The sequence below is a fragment of the Cricetulus griseus genome, chromosome 2 (genome assembly GCF_003668045.3).
Source record: "Cricetulus griseus strain 17A/GY chromosome 2, alternate assembly CriGri-PICRH-1.0, whole genome shotgun sequence".
In the NCBI taxonomy this organism is placed as follows: Eukaryota; Metazoa; Chordata; class Mammalia; order Rodentia; family Cricetidae; genus Cricetulus; species Cricetulus griseus.
The window spans coordinates 211,936,866-211,962,470 of NC_048595.1; the positions used below are offsets into that span (position 1 = coordinate 211,936,866).

The window sequence follows — 25,605 nt, forward strand, 5'->3', positions numbered from 1 at the left end:
AATCTCACAAGGCCCCAGCCCTAGATGACCAGCTATAGGCAATTAATTAGTAGGTGATAAGAGACAGAGAATTAGTCTTCTCTGAGGAGGAGGCTCTAATTGGTTATCTGATCCCAAGTGTTCAGCCTTAAACAAATATACATACAATCAACACTAAATGAACACACATGTATGTATATATGTATGTATGTGTGTGCATATACATATACATATACAATATATATAACATTAATAAAGAAAAGATCAGGAATTTGAGAGCAAATGGAGGACACAGGAGAAGTTGTGGGGGTAGAAATGATGAAAACACAGTATTCCCCTATAAAATTATTTTTAAAAATTAGTTTAAAAACTACGAAGATACACATTATAAAAAGAAAGTAAAATTGTATTTATTCATAGTTGTCATGATACTTATGCAGATCCTTTAAAAACCTACAAATAGTCGGGTGTCGGTGACCTTTGCCTTTAATTCCAGCACTCTGGAGGCAGAGGCAGGTGCATCTCTGTGAGTTCGAGGCCAGCCTGGTCTCCAGAGTGAGTGCCAGGATAGCCTCCAAAGCTACACAGAGAAACCCTGTCTCAAAATAAAAAAAAACCTACAAATAAAAAGACAAGCTCTGTACCATAATAACAACTGACAGAAAGATAAGCAGTTTTTAGGCTATTCTCAGCTATATAGTGAGTTTTAGGCCAGTCTGAAGTACATGAGACAATCTATGGAAAAACAAAGAGCTGGATAGAGGGCTCAGCAGTTAGAGTGCTTGCTGCTTTTTCAGAAGATCTGACTTCAGATCCTAGCTTAAAACTGAGATTCTAGATCAGAGGTTCTCAACCTGTGGAGCTCAACCCCGTTGGGCTTCTCATATTAGATATTCATCATACCAGATGTTTACATTACAATTCATAGTAATATTAGCAAAATTAGAGTTATAAAGTAGCAATGAAATAATTTTATAGTTGGGGGTCACCATAATATGAGGAATTATATAAGACAGTTTTGAAAACCACTGCTTTAGATTCTGAAGATCCAAAGCCTCTGTTGGAACTTACACTCATATTGCACACATACATAGATAACACAAATATGCATAAATAAAAGTTTAAAAGAAATTAATCCATATAAACAAATATGAAACTTTATATGCTAATCTATAAGTATAGGAAAGGCAATTGTTAAAGCCAATCTTCCATAATAAAGAAAAAAATCTCAATAACATGAGTACTAAAAGAACTATTTTTCCAACCCAATAAACAGCATCTATGAAAGATTCCTTATACTTATCATACTTATAAGGATGAACAAATAAAACAATTTGTTTCTGTCCTTGTACTTCCAGAACGAGACAAGACTCTCAACTACAACTCTATTAGAAATGTTTGGAGGTCAATGTAAGAAAAGAAAATACATACAGAACAGAAAGAAACATAGTTTTTATGTACAAGTGACATTATTCCATAAGAAACATTAAGAGATCCCCATAAAAACATTAAGATAAGTTATTTTAAAAAACAATGTTACTATGAAGAATTCAAGTTCATAAATATAACCCAGGGACTCCTCTATCCTAGTACTCATGCTTTGTTGCTAAGGTCAGGGCTAAATCAGAAATATCACACCTAAGATTAGGTCACAAAGGACACTGATTTATTTTATGCTCACTGTTTCTAATTCCAATGGAAGCCAAGAAATAAGTAAATGCTAAAGGCGTTGGCTTACTTCTTGATGCTTAGAGTAAGTTAACTGAACAAAAACTATTAAGCTGTAATGAGAAAGACTTTAGTGATTTCAGAGATTGTTAGCCTACACACACACACACACACACACACACACACACACACACACACACAGGAAAGAGGAGGCTGAATTTCTAAAAATCTTCTGAGTATATTTTAAATCATGGATACCACCATGTAAAACATGTTTTAGAGTAAAGCCAAAGTTGAAACTTTTGTTGAGGCTTTAGAAAAATTAAAGTTCCTATCTCAATATAAACAGAAAAGATGTTTAAGAGATTAATGTTTGGGCTCAAAATTTCTTCAAACAGCAAAGTTTCCAAGAAACTTACCAGTATTTTAAGCTAACGTATTTAGTTGTAATGCATTGGGCACCCATAGAGAACACAGATTTTAAATGTGCTAATCAATTGCTTTAAATTCCTCATCAGCTTGCTCAGCAGCATGTGCATTCTAACTGCATCTGCTTCTGTTGCTGTCTCTCAAATTTCTCTGCTTTTTCCTTGTGTCCCATGGTTTACTGGCATCTAACTCTCTTGGGAAGCTCAACAAACAAGATGAATACAATAACAACACTCAGAACTAAGCAGAGCTTCCTTTGGCTCAAATTCTATTAATCTCATCACGAATAGACAGCTTTGAAGTTTGCTGTTACTCTTGATCCTCAGTACACCAAAGGCATCAAATTCTTGTCGGCAAAACTTCCTTTCAAGAGGGCCAGACACTTCTTCTCAATGTCTGCAGAACACTCAGCTTTCCCAGCCTGGTGAGTTTCTGCATTTACTATACACTTGGCTGTATGGGCTATGGTGGTTTTCTTTTGGCTGTTGTTACTATGATTATGCCTATACTAACAGTCAGATCAGCCTGGGTCTATGGAGCCTTCTTGTCTTTCTTCTTTAATTTGGGGACTAGCATCTAACTCTTCCCTCCATTCAGTTTTGTGCCTCCTTTCCATGTCAGGTGGTTTTTAATCACCACGTACTCTCTTTCTGAAAATGTGGTTTGTTTTACAGAGAAAGACAATCTTCCTGTCATCCTTGTAGCAAGTGCTGTTTTTTTCTCTTCCAACACCTGCACCAAAAGAAATCAGTTTTCTTACCAAATGGAGCTTATAAACAAACATCATCAAAAGAGTTCTAGCTTCACCGTGTTTGATGACCCAGGGGATCCCACTCTTACTTGCCCACAGTTGGTCTTCAGCAATCTTCCACATACTTTAGCTAAAATCCCCACTTATTTCTAGGTAGTCCACATATGCTAGTGCTCACTGGTGCCTTTCCCTAGCAACATAGGTCTCCTTAGATCTTGGACTAACTGGTTACTCTTCCATCTCAGTTTTATTTTAATGTCCTATGTTTTCAGTTTGCTCCACATCTTTATTATTGTAAGATGAGGAACAACATTCTTTAAGTCATTAGACTTAATCATGTAATTACATATGCTTTTCTACATATATAATTGTTTTTACAATTATCTTCCTAACATTCCTTTTCCATTTCCTAAGCTAGAGCAAGTTTAATAACAAAACATTAATTAGCATTAGATTGTATCCCACAGAACTATGATATGTACTAATAATAAAAGGGAAAAACCAACTTCAAAATGGAGAAACCTGGAGCAGTAAGTCCCCACCTGACCCAGGTTCAGCGAAAGGCATATCACTTCTTTCCTATTCTTGCTATAAATGCAGTACTTGAATCTTACTAAGAGAAACTGCTCTTTGTGCTTCCCTTGCATATCAGTGACTTTTTTTCTCTCCTGCTTATTTCACATCTATGTGAACTGATTTATTGTAGCATGTACTGGCTAGACAAAAGCAAGAGTCATCAGAAAGGAAGGAACCTCAGATGAGAAAATGCCTCCATGAGATCCATCTATAAAGCCTTTTCTCAATTAGTGATCAATGGTGGAGGGCCCAGCTTATGGTGGGTGGGGCCATCCCTATGCTGGTGATCCTGAGTTCTATAAGACAGCATGCTAAGATTTTGATGGGGATTGCATTGAATGTGTAGATTGCTTTTGGCAAGATTGCCATTTTTTACTATGTTGATTCTACCTATCCAAGAGTATGGGAGATCTTTCCATTTTCTGGTAACTTCTTTAATTTCTTTCTTTAAAGACTCAAAGTTCTTACTGTACAGGTCTTTCACTTTTTTGGTTAGTGTTAACCCAAGATATTCTATGTTGCTTGTGGATATTGTAAAGGGTGATGTTTCTCTGCTTTCTTTCTCATTGGATTTATCAACTGTATATAGTAGGGCTACTGATTTTTTTTTTAGTTAATTTTGTATCCTGCTACTTTGCTGAAGCTGTAGAAGTTCCCTGGTAAAGTTTTTTGGGTCACTAATGTAGACTATCATATTATCTGCAAACAGTTAAAGTTTGACTTCTTCCTTTCCAATTTGTATCCCTTGGATCGCCCTTTCTTGTCTTATAGCTAGAACTTCAAGTACAATATTGAAGAAATATGGAGAGAGTGGATGGCCTTGTCTTGTTCATGATTTTAGAGGAATCGCTTTGAGTTTCTCTCCATTTAGTTTGATGTTGGCTGTTGGTTTTGTGTATATTGCTTTTATCATGTTTAGATATGTTCTTCACGGACATTGAAAGAATAATACTCAAGTTTATATGAAAAATAAAAAACCCAGGAAGCCAAAACAACTATGCACAATAAAGGAGCTTCTGGAGGCATCACCATCCCTGACTTCAAGCTCTATTATAGAGCCATAGTTCTGAAAACAGCTTGGTATTGGCACAAAAATAGACAGATAGACGAATGGAATCAAATTGAAAACCCTGATATTAATCCACATACCTACAGACACCTTATTTTTGACAAAGATGCTAAATCTATTCAATGGAAAAAAGATAGCATCTTCAACAAATGGTGCTGGCACAACTGGATTCAGACATGCAGAAGATTGCAGATAGATCCGTATCTGTCACCATGCACAAAACTTAAGTGCAAATGGATCAAAGATCTCAACATAAATCCAGACACACTGAATCTTCTAGAAGAGAAATTGGGAACTACCCTTGAACAAATTGACACAGGAGACCGCTTCCTGAACATTACGCCAGTAGCACAGACATTGAGTTCTGTAATAATAAATGGGACCTCCTGAAACTGAGAAGCTTCTGTAAGGCAAAGGACACAGTCAGTAAGACAAAACGACAGCCTACAGAATGGGAAAAGATCTTCACCAACCCCACATCTGACAGAGGGCTGAGTTCCAAAATATACAATGAACTCAAGAAGCTAGCCACCAAGACACCACACAATGAAATTAAAAAGTGGGGCACAGAACTAAATAGAGAATTCTCAACAGAGGAATCTGAAATGGCTGAAAAACACTTAAGAAAGTGCTCAAAATCCTTGGCCCTCAGAGAAATGCAACTCAAAACAACTCTGAGGTACCATCTTACACTGGCCAAAATGGCTAAAATCAAAAACACCAATGGCAATCTATGCTGAAGAGGATGTGGATAAAAAGGAACACTCCTCCATTGCTGGTAGGAGTGCAAACCTGTAAGACCACTTTGGAAATCAGTATGGCGGTTGCTCAGAAAAATAGGAATCAGTCTACCTCAAGATCCAGCAATTCCTCTCTTGGGCATATACCCAAATAATGCACGTTCATACAACAAGGACATATGTTCAACCATGTTCATAGCAGCATTGATTGTAATAGCCAGAACCTGGAAGCAATCTAGATGTCCCTCAACTGAAGAATGGGTAGAGAAAATGTGGTATATTTATACAATGGAGTACTACTCAGCAGAAAAAAAAAAAAGAAAAAAGAAATCTTGAAATCCGCAAGCAAATAGATGGAACTAGAAGAAACCATCCTGAGTGAGGTAACCCAGTTACAAAAAGACAAACATGGTATGTACCCACTCATATATGAATTTTAGACATAGAGCAAAGGATTACCAGCCTACAATCCTCTTCACCAAAGAAACTAGGAAACAAGAAAGACTCTAAGGAAAAAATACATGGACCCCAGAGAATGGGAAAGGGCAGGAACTCCTGAGCTAATTGGGAGCATGAGGATAGGGGATAGGGAGCTGCCAGAATGAGAGGAGGAGAAGAGGAGGGGAGGGGAGGAAATGGAAGAGCCGAAATGTTGAGTTGGGGGAAGAATAGAGGAGAGCAGGATGAGTGATACCATATCAGAGTGAGCCATTATAGGTCCGAGGAGAGATCTGGCACTAGGGAGATTTACAGATATCTACAAGGATTACACGAACTGACAATCTTGGCAATGATGGAGAGGATAACCTAAATGCCCTTCCCCTATAATGAGACTGATGACTACTTTTTATGCCATCCTAGAGCCCCCTCATCCAATGGCTGATGGAAGCAAAGGCAGACATCCACAGATATACACTGAACTGAACTCTGGAACCTAGTTGCAGAGAGGGAGAAATGAAGATCAAAGGGGTCGGTACCAGGCTGGTGAAACCCACAGAAACAGCTGGCCTGAACAAGGGGGAGCACATGGACCCCAGACTGCTGTCTGGAAGGCCAGCACAGAACTGATCCAGACCCCTGAACATGGATGTAAACTAGGTGACCTCCGCACTCTAGGGGGCCCCTGGTAGTGGATTAGCATTTTTCCCTGGTGTAAGAAGGGGCTTTAAGCGCCCATCCCATGTGAAGGGATGCACCCTTGGCCTGTACACATGGGGGAGGGCCTAGGCCCAGCCCAGGATCATGTGGTGGACTTTGGGGAACCACCATCAAGGGCCCTATCCTGCCTAGGGAGTGGAGGGTGGGTGGGATGAGGGGCAGATGGGGGGAGGGGGAGGGAGAAGGGACTGACATGTGAAGCAAGCTTGTTCCTAACTTGAACTAATAAAATAAAATAAAATAAAATAAAGCATGCTGAGCAAGCCAGGGGAAACAAGACAGTATGAAGCACCCCTCCATGGCCTCTGCATCAGCTTCTGCCTTCAGAATCCTGCCCCGTTTTGAGTTCCTGTCCTAACTTCCTGCAGTGATGAACACCAATGTAGATGTGTAAACCAGATAAACTCTTTCTTCCCCAACTTACCATTTATTTGGTCATGGTGTTGCACTGCAGCAACTTAAACCCTAACTAAGGCACAACAAGTATATAAAATGAACTATGGTAGAGAATAATCAGTCCATAAACACATGAATAAAATACATTAAACAGAAACTAAGAAAACACTAAATGCCATAGGATATGTATTGTATCAAGGGACCTATAGTGATAGCCTCTCAATTTTTCTTAACCAAAATGTCAAGCATTTTTTTGAATAAATCCATCCTAGTGAGCAGAGGTTATCCACACTCATAGGGCTGGGAATGTCACACAACAGGGAAAAAGCACTTGTTATAGAAAAATTAACTTTGTGTAGGTGGCACAGTCTGGTCAAACTAGAAGACTGTTGAATGCACATTAATGAGTCAAAATATATTCTCTGAGTGACAGATCTCAGAATGGACCATCTAAAACTGAAGTTTTGAATACTAACTTTTCTGCACCATTAAGTGGTTTTCTACCACAGGAAATTAAAAGTTCATCTTTTCTTAAAACTGCTGTGAAATTAATAATAGATACTACTGTATGTCATCCCCTAACACTAAAATATTCCATAAAGGCTTCAAAATAGAAGTAAAAACTTTTAAGTAGCTGTTTAACATTCCTATTACAGGGCAATGTACATTAATGTACTTTAATTCTTACCTAAAGGTTATAATAAATGTTTTTAAAAGAGAAAATAAATAATGATCTACTCACTTTATAATGGGAAATTAATGGTGCTTTTTGTTTGTTTTGTTTTATTTTGTTTTGTTTTTGCATCTCAGAAATGTGAAGTAGAGCTAGCAAACTGACCTCTGGGAAAAATCAGAGTATCTGGACCTTTAAAAAGGAAATTGTCCTCATATAAATTACTGCAAAAGCAGTCTCTTGGGAACAATGCATGAACTGACAGTGGAGCCAAGACAGAAAAAAGAAGGGTTTTCAGAATCTTCGGGAATAGAGTTTGTCCCTATCTAGTACTGCAACTGTGGCTAGAATTATTTGAAAATGTTGAAACTTATTTTCCTTCAAAAACAAAGCTGACAAAACAATCTGTGTATTAGTCTGAAGCACCCGTCATCACCTTAAAGGGCCTAGTAAACAAGGACATGTATACAGAGAACTGTCAGCATCCTTCAGCATAAGCAAAAATACTTTCCAAAGCTATTCATTGTTCAGATCTCTGTAAATAATGTTACTTTTACCCCATCTATGCAAATAATTATTAATGCTACTGTGAAAGACCTTCTAAGGTCATATAACTCAGCAACTGCAAAAGAATTCTCTCTATCTTAAATCTTTCTAGAGAAAGTTCGTCAATATCCTACTTACCCTTCTGCACATGTAAATCAATGCTAGATACTTTAGGGAAGCCCCTTCTAAAAATTACTTGAAACTTATATATCAACTCATCCCCTTAGTATTTTCTCCCATAAGCAACATAATTCACATCACTGTAATTTCTTTTTGTTGTGCCTATTCTCATTAGCATCTGAATTTTCATTCACCTCTATACACTAACATTACTTGTGCAGTTAACACAAGTGGGAAAGTTCCCTAAATATATATAGATTATTAGTAAGGAAGCACACACAGACTGTTAATTCACAGTCAACACTGGAAAGTCTGTTTTCTTACCTGGTAGTACAATTTTGCTCACTCATATTCACTATGAATGAGGGGTTTATTTCATTTATCTGTACTGTCATCATGCCTTTTTATAAATAAATCTCAAACATCCCCTGGAATAATACTAGCAGGTTTACATGAGAGCTGAAACTCCTTACCTGTGTTACACCTGAACATCTTGAAAGGAATACACAACTTCTCTAAATCTTCTGATAGTTTCCCCCATTTGATTTATTTTCTTTTCTTTTCCATATAGGGTCTCACTCTGTAGATGAGACTGGCCTTGAACTCAGAGATCTGTCTAGCTCTCTGAGTTAAATGTTGTGCCACAATGGCTTGATTTTAATATACTATGCATGTCATATCCTCTTATCAGCACTACTGTCCTTTACTCTGTTTGACTGAATTCATCTTTCTAGCTTATTATGCCAATGCTAATTTTTATATCTTTTATTCATATATATTTCCATTTAAAATTACTAATACATCTTACAGGCATCTTTCCTTTTTTATGTTTTTTAATTAAAAATCATGTTAGTACAAAGAACTTGAAAATGAAAAACAGTATACAACTATAAGAACATATGTACTCAAACAGGCATTTGCTCAAACCTACATCTATATGTCTCAGTGGACATCCATACAGTTGGAAAAGTCCTTCTGAAGCTGTGGAGCTCTGCTTTGGATTTCACACTTTCACCATCAATTTCATTTTTATGCTCTTATCTACCACAAAATTTAAAAAATCCATTACAGTGTTAAAATTAGAAAACAATTAGCTTTATATTCTCTTTCACAACTCATGTCTTTTAACTGCACTCTGCCCTTTCTCACCACCTATTACCTCTCCCTTTTTTTCTAATTTCTACATATATACAAGACCAACATTTACATTTGCACACATGTACATGTTATAGGCTACAATCTGCATATGAGGACAAATATGTGGATTTTCTTTTTCCAAAGTTGGGGGATCTTGTTTGATATTATACATTCTAAGTTAATCCATTTTCTTACAAATTTTGAGATTTCATTTTTTCTGTGGAGCTGAAAGGTATCTTTCAGAGCCCTTGATACATAGTATCAGTACATATATTAAACAGGATGTACACATACAGGCTGTACATTTTCCCACATAACACTACCAAAGTCAAGACCCTATTTCAGAAAAAGGAGATATGTAGGGCTTGGGAATAGCTCTTGTAAATATGCTTTAATCCTCAAAAGTAATATTTGAAAGATAAGCTAACACTATGTATTTATATTATGTATTATTATGTAACTGGAAAACCAAACCAAACAAACAAAATCACTGTTTTATCTGTAGGCTTGCTGACACATATTCTACAACCCTCTGAAAACATTCTGCTGAAAGCCAGTGGTGAGTGGCAAGCAATCTCAGTGATATGTCTCCTTACACAAGGCCAACTGCTTTGCATCCAAGCCGAAGCTGAAGTAGGTGTACTTAATATGTCACAGAAATATGTCACTTTCATAATGCTTCTGGTGCTTTTCTCCATTTGGTTTGACCCTTATACAAGGTAACTGTAATCCCTCATGGCTAATTATTTTCTGAAATGATATGAATTAAGATAACTTTTAAAACCTCAGCCTAATCATTTCCCATTAATTCTTCATCGTTATTCTCTATTTAATCAAATTGAGCCTACTGATTTAAAACAAACCCAATACATTAGACAAGGCAAGCAAAGCACAAAAGCAGCATATTTTGCCTTTATATGATGTGATTTGTAAAGCAAAGTTTTCTCATGAATAACCAACTATATTTAAACATCTTTTTCATAAAGAACATAATTTTTTTCTCTCCAGAATAAAATTTGAGCTTTCATTTCCTCTCTCTTCATTTTACTTTGTATTTTCTTCTTGAATATGAGCACAATTGGGTATAGGCAGAATCTGAATAGTATAATGAAGACATCTGCACAGAGGGGTTGTTCAGAGCAGGGGACCAGAGCCCAGGGAGATGTAAAGGAGTATCTACATAGAGGTCTTGTAGGAGGTGGAAACTCAGGCAGGTAAGAAGATCATTGTGGGGATATAGCCAACCATATATGCTGTTCTAGGACCTAAGTAAGGAAAGATGAACTAGGAGACAGTAGTGAGCTAACATGGAGACTCAGATCCCAGGCATAATGTAGCATTTGGAGGCAAGTGCTGATAAACATAGCCAATAAGGAATCAACACAGTATTCATACCTAATTAACATGAAACATGGTATTAGACCACAAAGAGCTAAGAAGGACAAATACTCATTGGGCAGCCCTATAGTGTTATTAGAACCCAGGCAAAATAAACAAACAGTTATCATCAGGAAAGCATAGGCTATTATACAGTTATGGAGCCTGTGATGAATGAGGAGGATACACTCACCTAGGGATGCTCTGGCACGAAGTCAAGGCCTAATCAGAGGGAAGAGGACATTCAAACAGTAAGAAAAGGTAAACTGGAAGAAAACCAGAGGGTAGAGAGGACTGATGTGCTGCATAAAAAGAGAAAAGTAGATATCCATAGAGAAGGACTAGTAGACAACATAGCCAGTGTTCTTAATTGGTTCTAGCAAACTGAGGAAAGTTTCTTTTCAGTACAAGGAATAAAAACAAAGATGAAATGTTCATCACATGCAAAATGACTAAAACAAAGATACCCCCCCCAAAAAAAATCAAAACAAAGAAAAACAGCTCCTCACTGCAAAATAAAAGAATTAGAATTACAGGTGTTTTTAAAGCCCTCTTGGACATTTATCAAGAGCCATCACACCCTAGACTATGAAACATCAAAATGGTGTTTCTAATAATTATTTCACCATTATAGAACAAAGGTAGGAGCTGATAAAAGAAAAAAGCAATAAGAAAATCATTAAACTCCTGGAAATGCCCAACGGGAAGTGTCAAGGGAAATTATAAAAAATGTACAAATATGAATGAAATGAAAATATAGTAAAGCAAGTAGACATAGTGAAAACATGCTGAGAAGAAAGTTTACAACACTAACTGCTTAAATTAAGAGAGAAGTACACAATCTCTAAATTCTTTGCAAGAGGTTAGGGAAAGAAGAGAAAAATAAATCCAAAGCACTAAGAAGTAACACTGATAAGAGAATAAAAAAAATCAATGAAATAGAGAACAGAAACATGGGGTGAGGTGGGGCGGAAATCAATCTAACAAAAAGCTGGTTCTCTGGAAAGTCAATAAAAGTGATGAGCCTAACAAAGACAAAAGAGAGAAGATTCCAGTCACTACCATCAGAAATGAAGGGTTACAGAGTCTGTGGTCACTGATGAGATAGTGAAATAACACTATTAACTTTTATGCTCACAAATTTGATAACTCAGAAGAAATGAAACAATTCTCAAAAATTACAAACTCTTTGGATTGAGAGATGGCTCCGAGGTTAAGTGCACTGGCTAGTCACCTGGGGACCCTATTCATCATTCTCAGCACTCACCAGGGACATGATGCCCTCTTCTGGCTTCCATGGACACCAGACACACATGGGTACAAAAACATATATACAAGCAACACCCATATACATAAAACAAAAATAAAATATAATTTAAAAATACCCTAAAAACTCCTAATGTTTAATCAAGATAAAACAGACAATATGAATAATCTTAAAACTATTAAATAAATTAACATTTTAATTTAAAAATTCTTTAAAAACAAATTCTTGGACCCTTACCATTTCACTGGAGAATGCTAACAAACATTTAAGAACTAACACCAGTTTAAAACAGAATGTAATCCCAGAACTTAGGTGGCTAAGGCAGGAGTATCACAACTTTCAGCCAGACATACACACACACACACACACACACACACACGTGTATATATACATATACACACAGAGAGAGAAATTGTCTCTAAAATGTAAAATTAAAACCAATTGAACACCAATTCCTACATTTTCAGAAAATGTAAGAAGGGGGTAAATTGATAATATCCATGATGGGGCTACTATCACCATGATACAAATCAAAATAGCATAGCACAAAACTTAAGACAAATATCTCTCATGAACTTTGCTATGAAAATTCAAAATTTCAAATCAAGCTGTTTAATACATTAAAATAATCATAACAAATAAAATTTATAACAGGTATGCAAGGTAATTCAATGTGAAAAATTCAGTCAGTGTAACCCACAATATTATAGGATAAAAAGATCTGTATACCAATTGACACAGAAAAAAGCAGTTAAGAAAATCTAAAATGTAATCACAGTAAAAACTTGGGCAGGAATTGGTGATGTACACAATGAGCCTTGCAGAAGCTCAGGAATTTGGAGCCAGACTGGGCAACACAGTGAAATTCTATTTCTTAAAAAAGAAAAATAAGGAAAAGGACTAGAAATGGAGAAAAACTTCCTCTACACTGTAAGGTACCTACAAAAACATCTATAGTCTGATGGCAGACTGAACATGTCACACCTGAAATAAAAAACATCGCAAAGATGTCATCGCTCATCTTTATTTACTTTCACTGAAGAGTTGAGCTAGGATAAGGGAGAAAAGATATATATTCTGCAAAGAAAATAATACATGTGTCCCTATTAGCAAATAGCATATCTGCAGACAGTATTAAGGTTTTCTATACTGTACACATATAGTAATAATACAAATGCACTCCTATTAATTTCTAACAGAAACACAAAAAAAGATTTCTATAAATGGTGCTGGCGTAAGTGGACATCAATAAAAACAACAACAACAAAACTCAACTTAGACATGCTTATAACACAAAAACCAACTCAAATGGATCATTGGCTACAAAGAAAAAAAAAAGCTTTTAGACTACGAAAGATCCTGAAGATAATGAGGCAAGTCACAGAGGAGAAGGAAGAATTTTACACTACATATCCAACAAAAGATCTATATTTAGAACATATAAACAATTCTCAAAACTCAAAAAAAATTGCAAACATTCTGATATGATATGGCCAAAAGAATGTACCCAGTTCCAGTGAAGATATAGACAGGAATAAGAATATGAGATAATGTTCACTATCATTGGCAATCATAGAAAGACAAACTAACTAAGACATCACTAAATGTCCAGGAGATTCCTAAAATTAAAACTGTGTAAGTTTGGAAGCTAGAATTCAGAACACCTAGATTTATTGCATTTTGGTGAGAATATAAAATGCTACAACCTTTTTGGAATGCAGTTTCTTACAAAAACCAAGCACACTTAATCACAAAGAAATCAAACTTCCATGTGCACATTAAAACCTTACAGCAATTACATTTGTAACTGTCAAAAACTGGAAAGAATTACAATGTTTCCCAACAGATGAACAGTTAGTCAATCTAGCACCTCTATACCAAAAGGAATATAATAAAAAGGGAAAAAAAATACTGAAACACATATAATTTGAATGGCTTCAAAGAATTATACCAAGTAAAAAGAACTGATATCAAAGTCATAAAATATATGATCCCATTTATATAGTTTTCTTGACATGATGCAATTGTAGCAATACAGAACATATTAACAGGAGTTTGGGATTAAGGAAGTAGGTAGGAAAGAAAGTATCTGTGCTGAGGTTGGGGTGATGGATCAGAGTTTAAAAGTGCTTGCTGTTCTTCCAAAACACTGGAGTTGATTCCCAGCACTCATGTTAGGTAGATAACAACCACCAGCAGGTCTTGGGAATCCAACGTTCTTTTCTGGCTTCCAAGAATATCTACACAAATTTTTGAGTACAAATAAAGTAGTCTACCACTTGCCTGCCATGTATAAGGCCCTAGTCAATTTCTAGAACCTCAAAAATCAAAACAAAACAAAAACAATCCTTGTAACAGAATTATTGTGAATTTTGACTGGTGATTTTGAACAAATTTATAATGAATATATATGTAAAACTGGTGATCTCTGTATATAACAGATAAAGTCTGTAATTGTAATATTGTACTAGTTAATCAAAATATTATAATCACTAGACACTGGGTAAAGAGTGGATAAGTTCTCTCTATATTTGTAACAACTGCAATAAAATCTACAGCTATATCAGAATAAAAAAGTCATTTCTTTAAAAAAGAACATCTTCTACTTCATATTATTTCTGTGATTCCTAGAGTTCTATATTAGAAAATAAAATTTATCAAAGCTGATACTAATAAAAACTCATTCTTCAATAAGAATTCTGATGTGATAGTAAATATAAAACCACTTTGGGAAATATAAAGCAGCCATTAGAGTATCATGGAATAATGGATGGAGGCATACTCCTTAGATACACCTTACTATAGTTGTAATAATTTCAGAGCGAAAGTACAGTTGAATAGTTTGAATCTCCCCTGCAATATTGCTATAGTTTAAATATGCACGGTCTCCAACCTATGTTACTAGAGGGAAGTGGCAGTAATTTATAAAGTGAGGCCTTGTGAGGTGTTAGATCTTTGGGAGTAAGCACTTGAAGGTAAGTGTTTGGGTAATACAAAATCTTTTTAAGTCTGGTTCCATAAAACTAATGGCAATAGTGCCATTGTCTTAGTTATCGTTCTATAGCTATGAAGAGAACCATGACCACAGCCACTTTTAAAATTCAATTGGGGTTCGCCTGTAGTTTCCGAGGTTTAGTCCATTTTCAGCACAACAGCACACAGATAAACAAGGTTCTACATCCAGATCTGCAGGCAGCAGTAAAGGAGACAACCATTAAGCCTGGCTGGAGCTTCTGAAACCCCAAAGTCCATCCCCAGAGACATTCTTCCTCCAACAAGGCCACACCTCCTAGTTCTTCCAACAATACTACTCCCAGTGACCAAGCATCTGAATCAATAAACCTGTGGGGATGATTCTGACTGAAGCCACCACAGACATCAAATGTATTAGCAATATTCTGCTCTCAAAACAAGTTGTCTCACCTACAGATGCATCCCACATAAGTTTTGTCTCACCTGGCCAGTTCCTTAATTAAGTTAGCAATGCGTCTTTTGTCTTCAAGACATAAATCTTTCAGTGATGCACTCTTCATTCCTCCCTTGCAGAAATTCTAGAATAAAACATTTTCTGGTTAACTTTTTTTTCCTCTAAACAATTTTCAAGTACTTTTTGAGAAATCTGTGAAATTAAAAATGGAAAGTAAAATTTCTTAGAAATTATCAGTTGATCACTATCCATGTTTTTCACTTAAACCTACTATGAATTCCAAACATGCTAGGGAACTGATAACAAACCAGACAACATCATGGAATATACAGAGAAATGAACACACAGACAGAACTAAAAGATATGCCTGCTAAGTACCAGAGAACATTTATTTACCTTTCCCCTGGTGAATATTAGGGTGACAATGGAAGACACTGAGAATATATGACACTGTAGTCCCAAGACTGTTTAAAATATATGAAGATTGGAGAGGAGACACTCACTAGTTGTGGGACTTTAAACAAATAACAATTCTCAATGGCCAGATCTAAAAAGAACTGGAATTTACCGCTAGTGTTCATCACATAAAGAATGCAATAAGTACTTTTTATCTGTTACTCCATCTCATTTTCACAGTGCAATTAGGGAGGCATTGTTTTACTTTTTTTATTAAGAGTACACAGATTGCTCAGAGTTACAGTAGCTACATAACAGAAGGAGATAGAAAACTAGGTTCCAGGCTGTGCTCTTAAACACTATGCTATTCTTTTTTTGTAGTACGGTGGGTTCTCTCCAGTACTGTAACAACTTCAGAGGCATCTTAAAAGCCATGGAAGTCAAGAAATCACAAGGGAACCCTAGTTAATACAGAATCTTGGTGTGTATATAGTTAGTCATCATGTGGGTGCTGAGATTTGAAACTGGGTCCTCTGAAAGAGCAGCCAGTGCTCTGAAATGCTGACACAACTCTCCAGTTAAGTCTCTCAGTTAAAATGATTAAGTGGTAACATGATAGTAAGCCAGAGCGCAAGCCAGCAAGTGGCATTCCTCCATGGATTCTGCTTGATGTTCCTGATTAAGTTCCTGTTCTGTTTTCCCTCCTGGACTATGGCCTAGAAGTGTGTGCTAAATAAACCATTTCTTCCCCAAATTGCTTTTGGTCAGTGTCTCATAATAAAACTGGAAACTGTGCCAATGAAACAATATGACAACTGGAAGAAGTGTAATTAGCTAATGGCTTTTATTTATGGCCTTTCTGAGTACACTTCGGTACTCATACCAGCATTAACTAACAACAGCAGAAACATTGCAACTTATCATTTCTGACCCTAATGCCATCCATAAAGACACTTTGTTCTGGGGTTAACCAACAAATCCTGTTCATTACTAGACAATCATCAGTAATAGATACCAAAAACATCTCCATGATTACACATTAGGAATCATGAAATTTTTTCTGTAACTTGTCTGACAGTAAATGTTTGGGATATTTGGGGCTTTGTGGGGTGACAGTCATGATAGCAACTCTGTGATTCTACAAAAGCAGTCACAGACAATACCTCAAAAAAAAAAAAAAAAAAAAAAGAGCATTCCTGGGAGGAAGAAAAAAAGGCATTTATAAAACAAGCTGCTGTGTAGATGCTTCCTCCAAAATGAAGCCCTGTTTTTGAGGGATGGAAGATGCCTAAGACTCAGGAATCCACAGAAACTTCCAAGGAGAGGACTGCTGCTTCCAAGTTGATCAGGGACCTCCAGGGTATAACTTTTCCGAGTTGTCACCCATAGTGGGGTGGATTTTAGAGATGTAGCTGCCTTGGAGTCACTCATGCTCATAAAAGCAATCCCAGTAAATTCACTGATTCACCAAGCTAGATTGGGATGAAACAGTCTGTTGTCAGTGTCTCATCTGGAATGACAGCAGATTGATCAGTTCTCCCGAGAAAAAGTCACTCAATATAAGCAGAAGAAAGATTCTGCCCATGAACCATAGATTACAAACACTAATGTCAACTTTGAGGAAAGAGAATTTAACAATAGTTATACAAGAGAATAAATTGTATTTGAAATATTGTGGTTATATGCTAAAGGAATGTGCAGATACCATTATGAAGACAAAGAAAAGAGCAAAACGAGCCACTGGCCTATAAAAAGCAAGAACTGTTGGCAGAGGAGGCAGTTCAGTGGACAGAGTTAGCATTGTAAGAGTTAGGATCCCCGGAGTCACATAAAAACCAGGCAGGCAATGGTGGCCAGCTCTAATCCCAGCAGCTGGGAAGTAAAATCAGAGGATCCCCTAAGAAAACTGGCTAGCTAGACTAGCCAGATTTGGCCATCTCTGGGTTCAACATGATGCCCTGCCTCAAAAAATGAAGTAGAGAGGAACTGAGGAAGAAACTTGATGTCAAGTTCAGGCCTCTATACATACCAATATGCATACATGGATAGACACAACACATACAAATGCAAAAAAATGAAAAAAAATATGTATAAAGAAAGAAAAGAAAGAGTTTTGCTGCAATCCCAGTACTAGGGGGACAGAGGCAAAGAAATCATGAGCTTAAGGCCAGACTTAGTAACATAGCAAATTCAAGGCCAACCTGGTATATATGAGACACTGGCTCAAAAAAAAAGTTTGTTTTTCTAAAATACAAAACAAAACAAACTCTAAAATTTAATAACATTGTTTTCTAAGTGAAAAGTCATAATAATGCAGTTTTCCTTATATAAGCCTCATTCTAATATAAAAGTATTGGCCATAAAAAAATAAATTTTGAAAAATAAAAACATAAAGGATACCTAACAATAAAAATAGTGAATTTGACTTACTAATCAATGCCAGAAGAAGGAAATATGTAAATTTAAATCTTTTGAGACATAGTAAGATAATGCATTTTCTTAGCTAAGACTTAGATGCACATCTATACATTTTACAGCAAAGCTCTCAAGAAGTCCAGATACTTTATACTGATTTAGCACTATTAGGGGCCACAAAAGTTTTGGGTCTTCTACAAATGCAAACAGATGGTCTTTTAAAGGACTTTGTGTCTTTATTGATAAAAACTAACAAGCTAGGGAGACAGTTCAGTCAGTAAAGTGCTCTCATTTGAACGTGAGCACTCACATTCAAATGAGGACATTGTAGCACTTGCCTGTAAATTCACAACTAGAGGAGGTGTGAAGGACAGAGACAGGTGGATCCCTAGAGCTGACCTGGGCGAGCTCTGAGTTCAATAAGAGACCTCTATTACAAACAAAAGATGCTCCTCCTCTACTGCCCCCCCCAAAAAACAGCAAAGTAAAGTGATAGAAGAATAGAGGATGAGGAGGATACCTAATTTCTGGCTTCCACACGTCCACATGTATGCACACACATGTGTACCCACAACCACCTCCACCCCACCACACACACACACACACACACACACAGACACACACAAAAACACAAACATACACACACACACACATGCACGCACACACCAGACACACACATACAAAAAAAAATAAGAAAAAGATTACTGACCTGTTCAGCTACTGAATCTCCTGCACTTTTTAAAGACTCCATGGAGATGGAAGCATCAGTCACCCTTGAAGTCTTAACTTTAACATCAACTTTTGGATTTATCAACTTGAGTCTTGATCTTGTGTTTCTGTCTGAAGAGAGTCCTAAGAATGTTCATTAAACAAGACTTCAGAATTTGACCTTTCTCTTTTCAGCTTCCCCACACTCCCCATTAGCTCTCTCTTGGGATCCTGAGCTTTATAGGACCTGATGAGAAATACTTTTATAAATCTAAATTTAAAACCCATGAGTGTATGTGTGTATGTGTGTGTGTGTGTGTGTGTGTGTGTGTGTGTGTGTGTGTGTGTGCGGGCGCGTGCGCGCGCGCGCGCGCGCATGTGAGCGCACATGTATACATACACTGGCATAAATACAATCACAAAAAGGTTATATTAAATAAAATTCAGTTAGGTGAAATATTGTGAACATTTCTAGGTTACATTAAAAACAATAATTTACAACATACTGAGGTGACACCAAACATCCAAGACTCAGAGGGTTTTCACCCTGAGTGCCTTCAATGACTCTGCTTGACTACTCTTCCAATCGAACAATCAGTAAACATACAGACTCTTTATTCAACCTGCATTAACTTTTTATATTTTCCTTTGAAATATTACATGTCAATTTTCAAAAAGAATCTCTTTAAGAAATGAAGCACTTTATAAACCATAAATGTTATCTTACCCATGTAGACCCTAAGAAGAGCCAATATTTCAAATCTTAAGAGGATATAGCCAAATATTCAAACACATTTGTTTTTATTTTGTTTTTTTAAAATTATGTTGAAATGAACTGTTCCATATCAAATTGCACATACAAGGTTGTCCCAATGTTTTACTTTCTTCTAACACTTAATAAACAAGGGAAGCTTCAAGAACTTTAACATAGATGTCATACCTGGAACATAAACTATTGATTGCTCTTCATCAGAAACTGTGGAAAACATGAAGGAAAATACTATAAAACATCATGAGATATCCATGTATATCTGTAATAAATTTTCATCTCTGTTGATGTGAGAAAGTATAACTTAATAAGAAAACTAGAAAAATGAGTATTTTACAGAACTTCAACTTTAGACAGTCATAACCTTATATTTAGAGAAAATGATGGAAGCCATGGTAGTCTATGAATCTTTCTCTCACACTTCTTCCCAAACAGAATACTTTTGTGATATATATTATGCTATTTTGTTGCTTTCCTTTTACAAAAAAAAATGAGTTAAGCACCATGGCAAAGCTGAAAATTATTTTAGACAATAATTCCAAGACAGGCATTTAGCTTTGAAGGTCAAACAATGTTTTAGGGCAAGTCAACTATTGTAGACACAAAGGTAATATTTATACTTCTGTAATACATTTATGAAATGTCTCAAGAAGCCCTATTATAGAAGATGTAAGAAAATTTTAGGACAAAAAAAGAATTATTTTGAATTTGAAAGGGAAAATTCGAGAAGATACATATTTTTTCTGTAGGAAATGAATATATATACACATCTGAGTCTGCCGGACTGCTCACAGGATATGAATTCTGTGGCATCCAACACACCCAGAGACTGCCAAGGCCCCAGTACCAGTCTTGCCTCCATCCACAGACATCAGAGTATTAGATCTGTTTGCATCTACCAGACGGTAACCTTGGTCTCCCACCGGGAGAGTAAGAGACTCCTAATACACCCATTTGAAGAAAGGATGGGAAGAAGACAATATAAAAGCACATTCAACAACAGAAAAACCAATATGACACCACTGGAGACTAGGGACCCTACACAAGCCACACCTGAACATCACAATGCAGATGAAGCAGGAGAGATGAGAAAATCCCTTAAAGAAATAGAAGAAAAAACAAACCAAAAATTACAAGATTTCAACAAATTTTTCAAGGAAATAGTTCAAGACCTAAAAACTGAAATAGAGACAATAAAGAAAGCACAATCTGAGGGAATGCTGAAAATAGAAAAGGTTGGTTAAACAATCAGGAACTACAGATGCAAGAATAACCAACAGAATACAAGAGATGGAAGAGAGAATCTCAGGAGTTGAAGATACACTAGGAGAAATAGACTCATGAACCAAAGAAAATTTTAAGTCCAACAAATCCCTAACACAAAATATCCAGGAAATATGGGATACCGTGAAAAGACCAAACCTAAGAATAATAGGTATAGAAGAAGGTGAAAAAATCCAACTCAAAGTTGCAGAAAATATATTCAACAAAATCATAGAAGAAAACTTTCCCAACCTAAAGAAAGACAAGCCAATGAAAGTACAAGCCTACAGAACACCAAATAGACTGAACCAAAAAGACAAAAGGTCTCCTCGACATATAATAATCAAAACACCAAACATACAGAATAAAGACAAAATATTAAGAGCAGCAAAGGAAAAAGGTCAAGTAACATATAAAGTTAATCTATCAGAATTACACCTGACTTTTCCATGGAAACTCTGAAAGACAGAAGGTCCTGGATAGATATTTTACCTACAATAATAGACCATGGATGCCAGCCCAGACTACTATACCCAGCAAATCTTTCAATCAATATAGATGGAGAAAACAAGATATTCCATAGCAAAACAAGATTCAACCAACACATATTTACCAATCCAGCCCTACAAAAGTTCTGGAAGAAATACTGCAACCCAAGGAAGTTAATTAAAACCAGAAAAATATAGGCAATAAACAATCCCACTTTACCAACAGCCAAAAGAAAAAAGGGGTGGAAACCCTGACACAATTTCACCACCACCACCAAATCCAAAACAAACAAGAATGAACAATCAATGGTCATTAATATCCCTCAATATTAATGGTCTTAACTCTCCTATAAAAAGACACAGGTTAGCAGAATGGATAAGACAGAATCCATCCTTCTGTTGCATACAAGAAACACACCTGAACTTCAAAGACAGACAGTACCTAAGAATTAAGGGTTAGGAAAAGATTTTCCAATCAAATGGACCCAAGAAACAAGCGGGGGTAACAATCCTAATATCCAACAAATTGGACTTTAAACTAAAATCAATCAAAAGAGATGAAGGAGGTCACTTCCTACTCATCACAGGAGAACTCCATCAGGATGAAGTCTCAATTCTGAACATTTATGCCCCCAATACAAAGGCATCCACTTTCAAAAAAGAAACATTACAAAAACTAAAATCACACATAAAACTGCACACACTTATAGTGGGAGACTTCAAGACCCCACCCTTACCACTAGACAGGAACACCAGACGAAAATTTAACAAAAAAACAAAAGAACTAATAGAAATTATGGCCCAATTGGATTTAACAGACATCTATAGAACATTCCATCCAAATACAAAAGAATATGCCTTCTTCTCAACACCACATGGAACCTTCTCTAAAATCAACTACATACTTGGCAACAAAGCAAACTGCAACAGGTACAAAAAAGTTAAAATAACCCTCTGTATCTTATCAGATCACCATGCCTTAAAGTTAGAATTCAACAACAACACAAATTGTGGAAAACCTACAAACTTATGGGAATTAAATAACTCCAAATGCACAATTGCTGGGTCAAGGAAGAAATAAAAAAAAAAGAAATTAAAGATTTCCTAGAATTCAATGAGAATGTGGACACAACATAACCAAACTTATGGGACACTTTAAAAGCAGTGCAAAGAGGAAAGTTCATAGCACTTAGTGCCCACTTGAAGAAACAGGAGAATAATCACACTAGAGAATTAACAACACAACTGAAAGCTCTAGAACACAAAGAAGTCAATGCAACCTGGAGGAGTAGATGCCAGAAAATTCTCAAAATGAGGGTTGAAATCAATAAAGTGGAAACTAGAAGAACAATACAAAGAATCAATACAACGAAGAGTTGGTTCTTGAAGAAAATCAACAAGATAGACAAACCTTTATCCAAACTTACCAAACAGCAAAGAGTGAATATGCAAATTAATAAAATCAGGAATGAAAAGGGGGACATAAAAAGACACAGAGGAAATCCAGAGAATCATCAGGTCATACTTCAAAAACCTATATTTCTCAAAATTAAAAAATCTAAAGGAAATGGACAATTTTCTTGATAGATTTCACTTACCAAAATTAAATCAACAACAGATAAACAACTTAAATAGACCTATAGCCCCTAATAAAATAGAAGCATTCACCAAAAGTCTCCCAACCCAAAAAAGCCCAGGGCCAGGTGGCTTCAATGCAGAATTCTACAGAAATTCAAGGAACAGCTAATACCAATTCTCCTCAAAGTATTCCACATAATAGAAGCAGAAGGGTCACTAACAAATTCTTTTTATGAGGCTTCAATAACCTTGGTACAATAGCCACAAAAAGACACAAGTAAGAAAGAGAACTACAGACCATTATCCCTCATGAACAATGATGCAAAAATACTCAATAAAATACTGGCAAATCGAATCCAAGAACACATCAGAGAAATTATCCACCATGATCAAGTAGGCTTCATCCCAGGGATCCAAGGGTGGTTCAACATTCAAAAATCTCTCAATGTAATCCATCATATAAACAGACTGAGGGAAAAAAACCCACATGATCATCTCACTAGATGCTGAAAACGCCTTTGACAAAATCCAACATCCCTTCATGATAAAGGTCTTGGAGAGATCAGGGATAACAGGAATACACCTTAACGTAATAAAAGCAATATACAGAAAGCCAACAGCCAACATCAAATTAAATGGAGAGAAACTCAATGCAATGCCTCTAAAATTGGGGACAAGACAAGGCTGTGCACTCAATCCATACCTCTTCAACATTGTCCTTGAAGTTCTAGCTAGAGCAATAAGACATCAAAAAGAGATCAAGGGGATACAAATTGGAAAGGAAGAAGTCAAACTTTCACTATTTGCAGAAGATACCATAGTCTACTACATAAGTGACCTGAAAAACTCTACCAGAGAACTCCTACAGCTGATGAACACCTTCAGCAAAGTGGAAGGATATAAGATTAACTCAAAAAAACTCAGTAGCCATACTATATACAGATGATACATTCTTGAAGAAAGAAATCAGAGAAACATCACCCTTTACAATTGCAACAAACAACATAAAATGCTAACCAAAAAAGTGAAAGACCTGTACCATAAGAATTTTGAGTCTTTAAAGAAAGAACTTAAAGAAGATACCAGAAAATGGAAAGATCTCCCATGTTCTTGGATAGGTAGAATCAACATAGTAAAAAATGGCAATCTTGACAAAAGCAATCTACAGTTTCAATGCAATGCCCATCAAAATCCCAGCACAGACTTTGAATGAACAATTCTCAACTTAATATGGAAAAACAAAAGACTCAGGATAGCCCAAACAACCCTGTACAATAAAGGAACTTCGGGAGGTATCACCATCCCTGACTTCAAGTTCTATCACAGAGCTATAGTCCTGAAAACAGCTTGGTATTGGCACAAAAATAGACAGACAGAACAATGGAACCAAGTTGAACACCCTGATATTAACCCACACACCTACAAACACCTGATTTTTGACAAACAAGCTAAATTTATAGATGGAATAATAAAAGCATCTTCAACAAATGGTGCTGGGATAACTAGATGCTAGCATGTAGAAGACTGCAGATAGAACCATGTCTATCGCTATGCACAAAACTTAAGTCTAAATGGATCAAAGACCTCAACATAAATCCAGCCACACTGAACCTATTATAACACAAAGTGGGAAATACCCTTGAATTAATTGGTACAGGAGATTGATTTTTGAACATTACACAAGTAGCACAGACATTGAGATCAACAATTAATAAATGGGACCTTCTGAAACTGAGAAGCTTCTGTAAGGCAAAGGACACAGTCAACAAGACAAAAAGGCAGCCCACAGACTGGGAAAAGATAGTCACCAACCCCACATCTGACAGAGGGCTGATCTCCAAAATATACAAAGAAATCAAGAAGCTAGTTCCCAAAGCACCAACAATCCAATTAAAATGTGGAGTACAGAACTAAATAGACAATTCTCAATAGAGGAATCTAAAATGGCTGAAAGGCACATAAGAAAGTGTTTAACATCCTTAGCCATCAGGGAAATGCAAATCAAAAAAACTCCGAGATACAATCTTACTCCTGTCAGAATGGCTAAAATCAAAAAGACCAATGACAGTTTATATGCTGGAGAGGATGTGGAGAAAGGGGAACACTCCTCCACTGCTGGTGGGAGTACAAACTTGTACAGCCACTTTGGAAATCAGTATGGCAGCTCCTCAGGAAAATGAGAATCAGTCCACAAGATCCAGCAATTCCACTCTTAGGCATATACCCAAAAGAAGCACATTCATTCAACAAGGACATCTGTCCAACAATGTTCACAGCAGCATTATTTGTAACAACCAGAAACTGGAAGCACCCTAGATTCCCCTCAACTGAAGAATGGATAGAGAAAATGTGGTACATTTACACAATGAGTACTACTCAACAGAAAAAAACAATGGAATCGTAAATTGGCAGGCAAATGGATGGAACTAGAAGAAACCATTCTGAGTGAGGTAACCCAATCACAAAAAGACAAACAAGCTATGTACTCACTCATGTATGGATCTTAGACATAGAGCAAAAGATTGCAGGCTCACAATCCATACCACCAGAGAAGCTAGGTAACAAGGAAGATTTTAAGAGAGACATACATGGGCCCCCAGAGAAGAGGAAAGGGACAAGATATCCTGAGAAAATTGGGAGCGTGGGGGCAGGGGAGAGGGAGCTTGGAGAATGAG

General features: G+C 36.5%; 1 protein-coding gene across 5 annotated transcripts in view; it reads right to left on the reverse strand.

The window, feature by feature from the left end:
* Kiaa1328 (KIAA1328 ortholog) overlaps positions 1-25,605 on the reverse strand; it is a 276,897-nt gene that overhangs the window by 244,424 nt on the left and 6,868 nt on the right. For 3 of the 5 annotated variants that reach the window (XR_004768371.1, XM_035440239.1, XM_027400590.2), the window contains exons 2-4: positions 19,773-19,808; positions 18,834-18,976; positions 15,343-15,437 (exon numbers count right to left, since the gene is read on the reverse strand). Coding sequence is in view for 4 of the 5 variants with exons in the window: in XM_035440239.1 (XP_035296130.1) it covers positions 15,343-15,437; positions 18,834-18,976; positions 19,773-19,808 (274 nt within the window). In the remaining variant the exon portion in view is untranslated. Of the gene's footprint in view, positions 1-15,342; positions 15,438-18,833; positions 18,977-19,772; positions 19,811-25,605 lie in introns of all 5 variants that reach the window. The other 2 variants (XM_035440240.1, XM_035440241.1) reach the window with 2 other exon arrangements.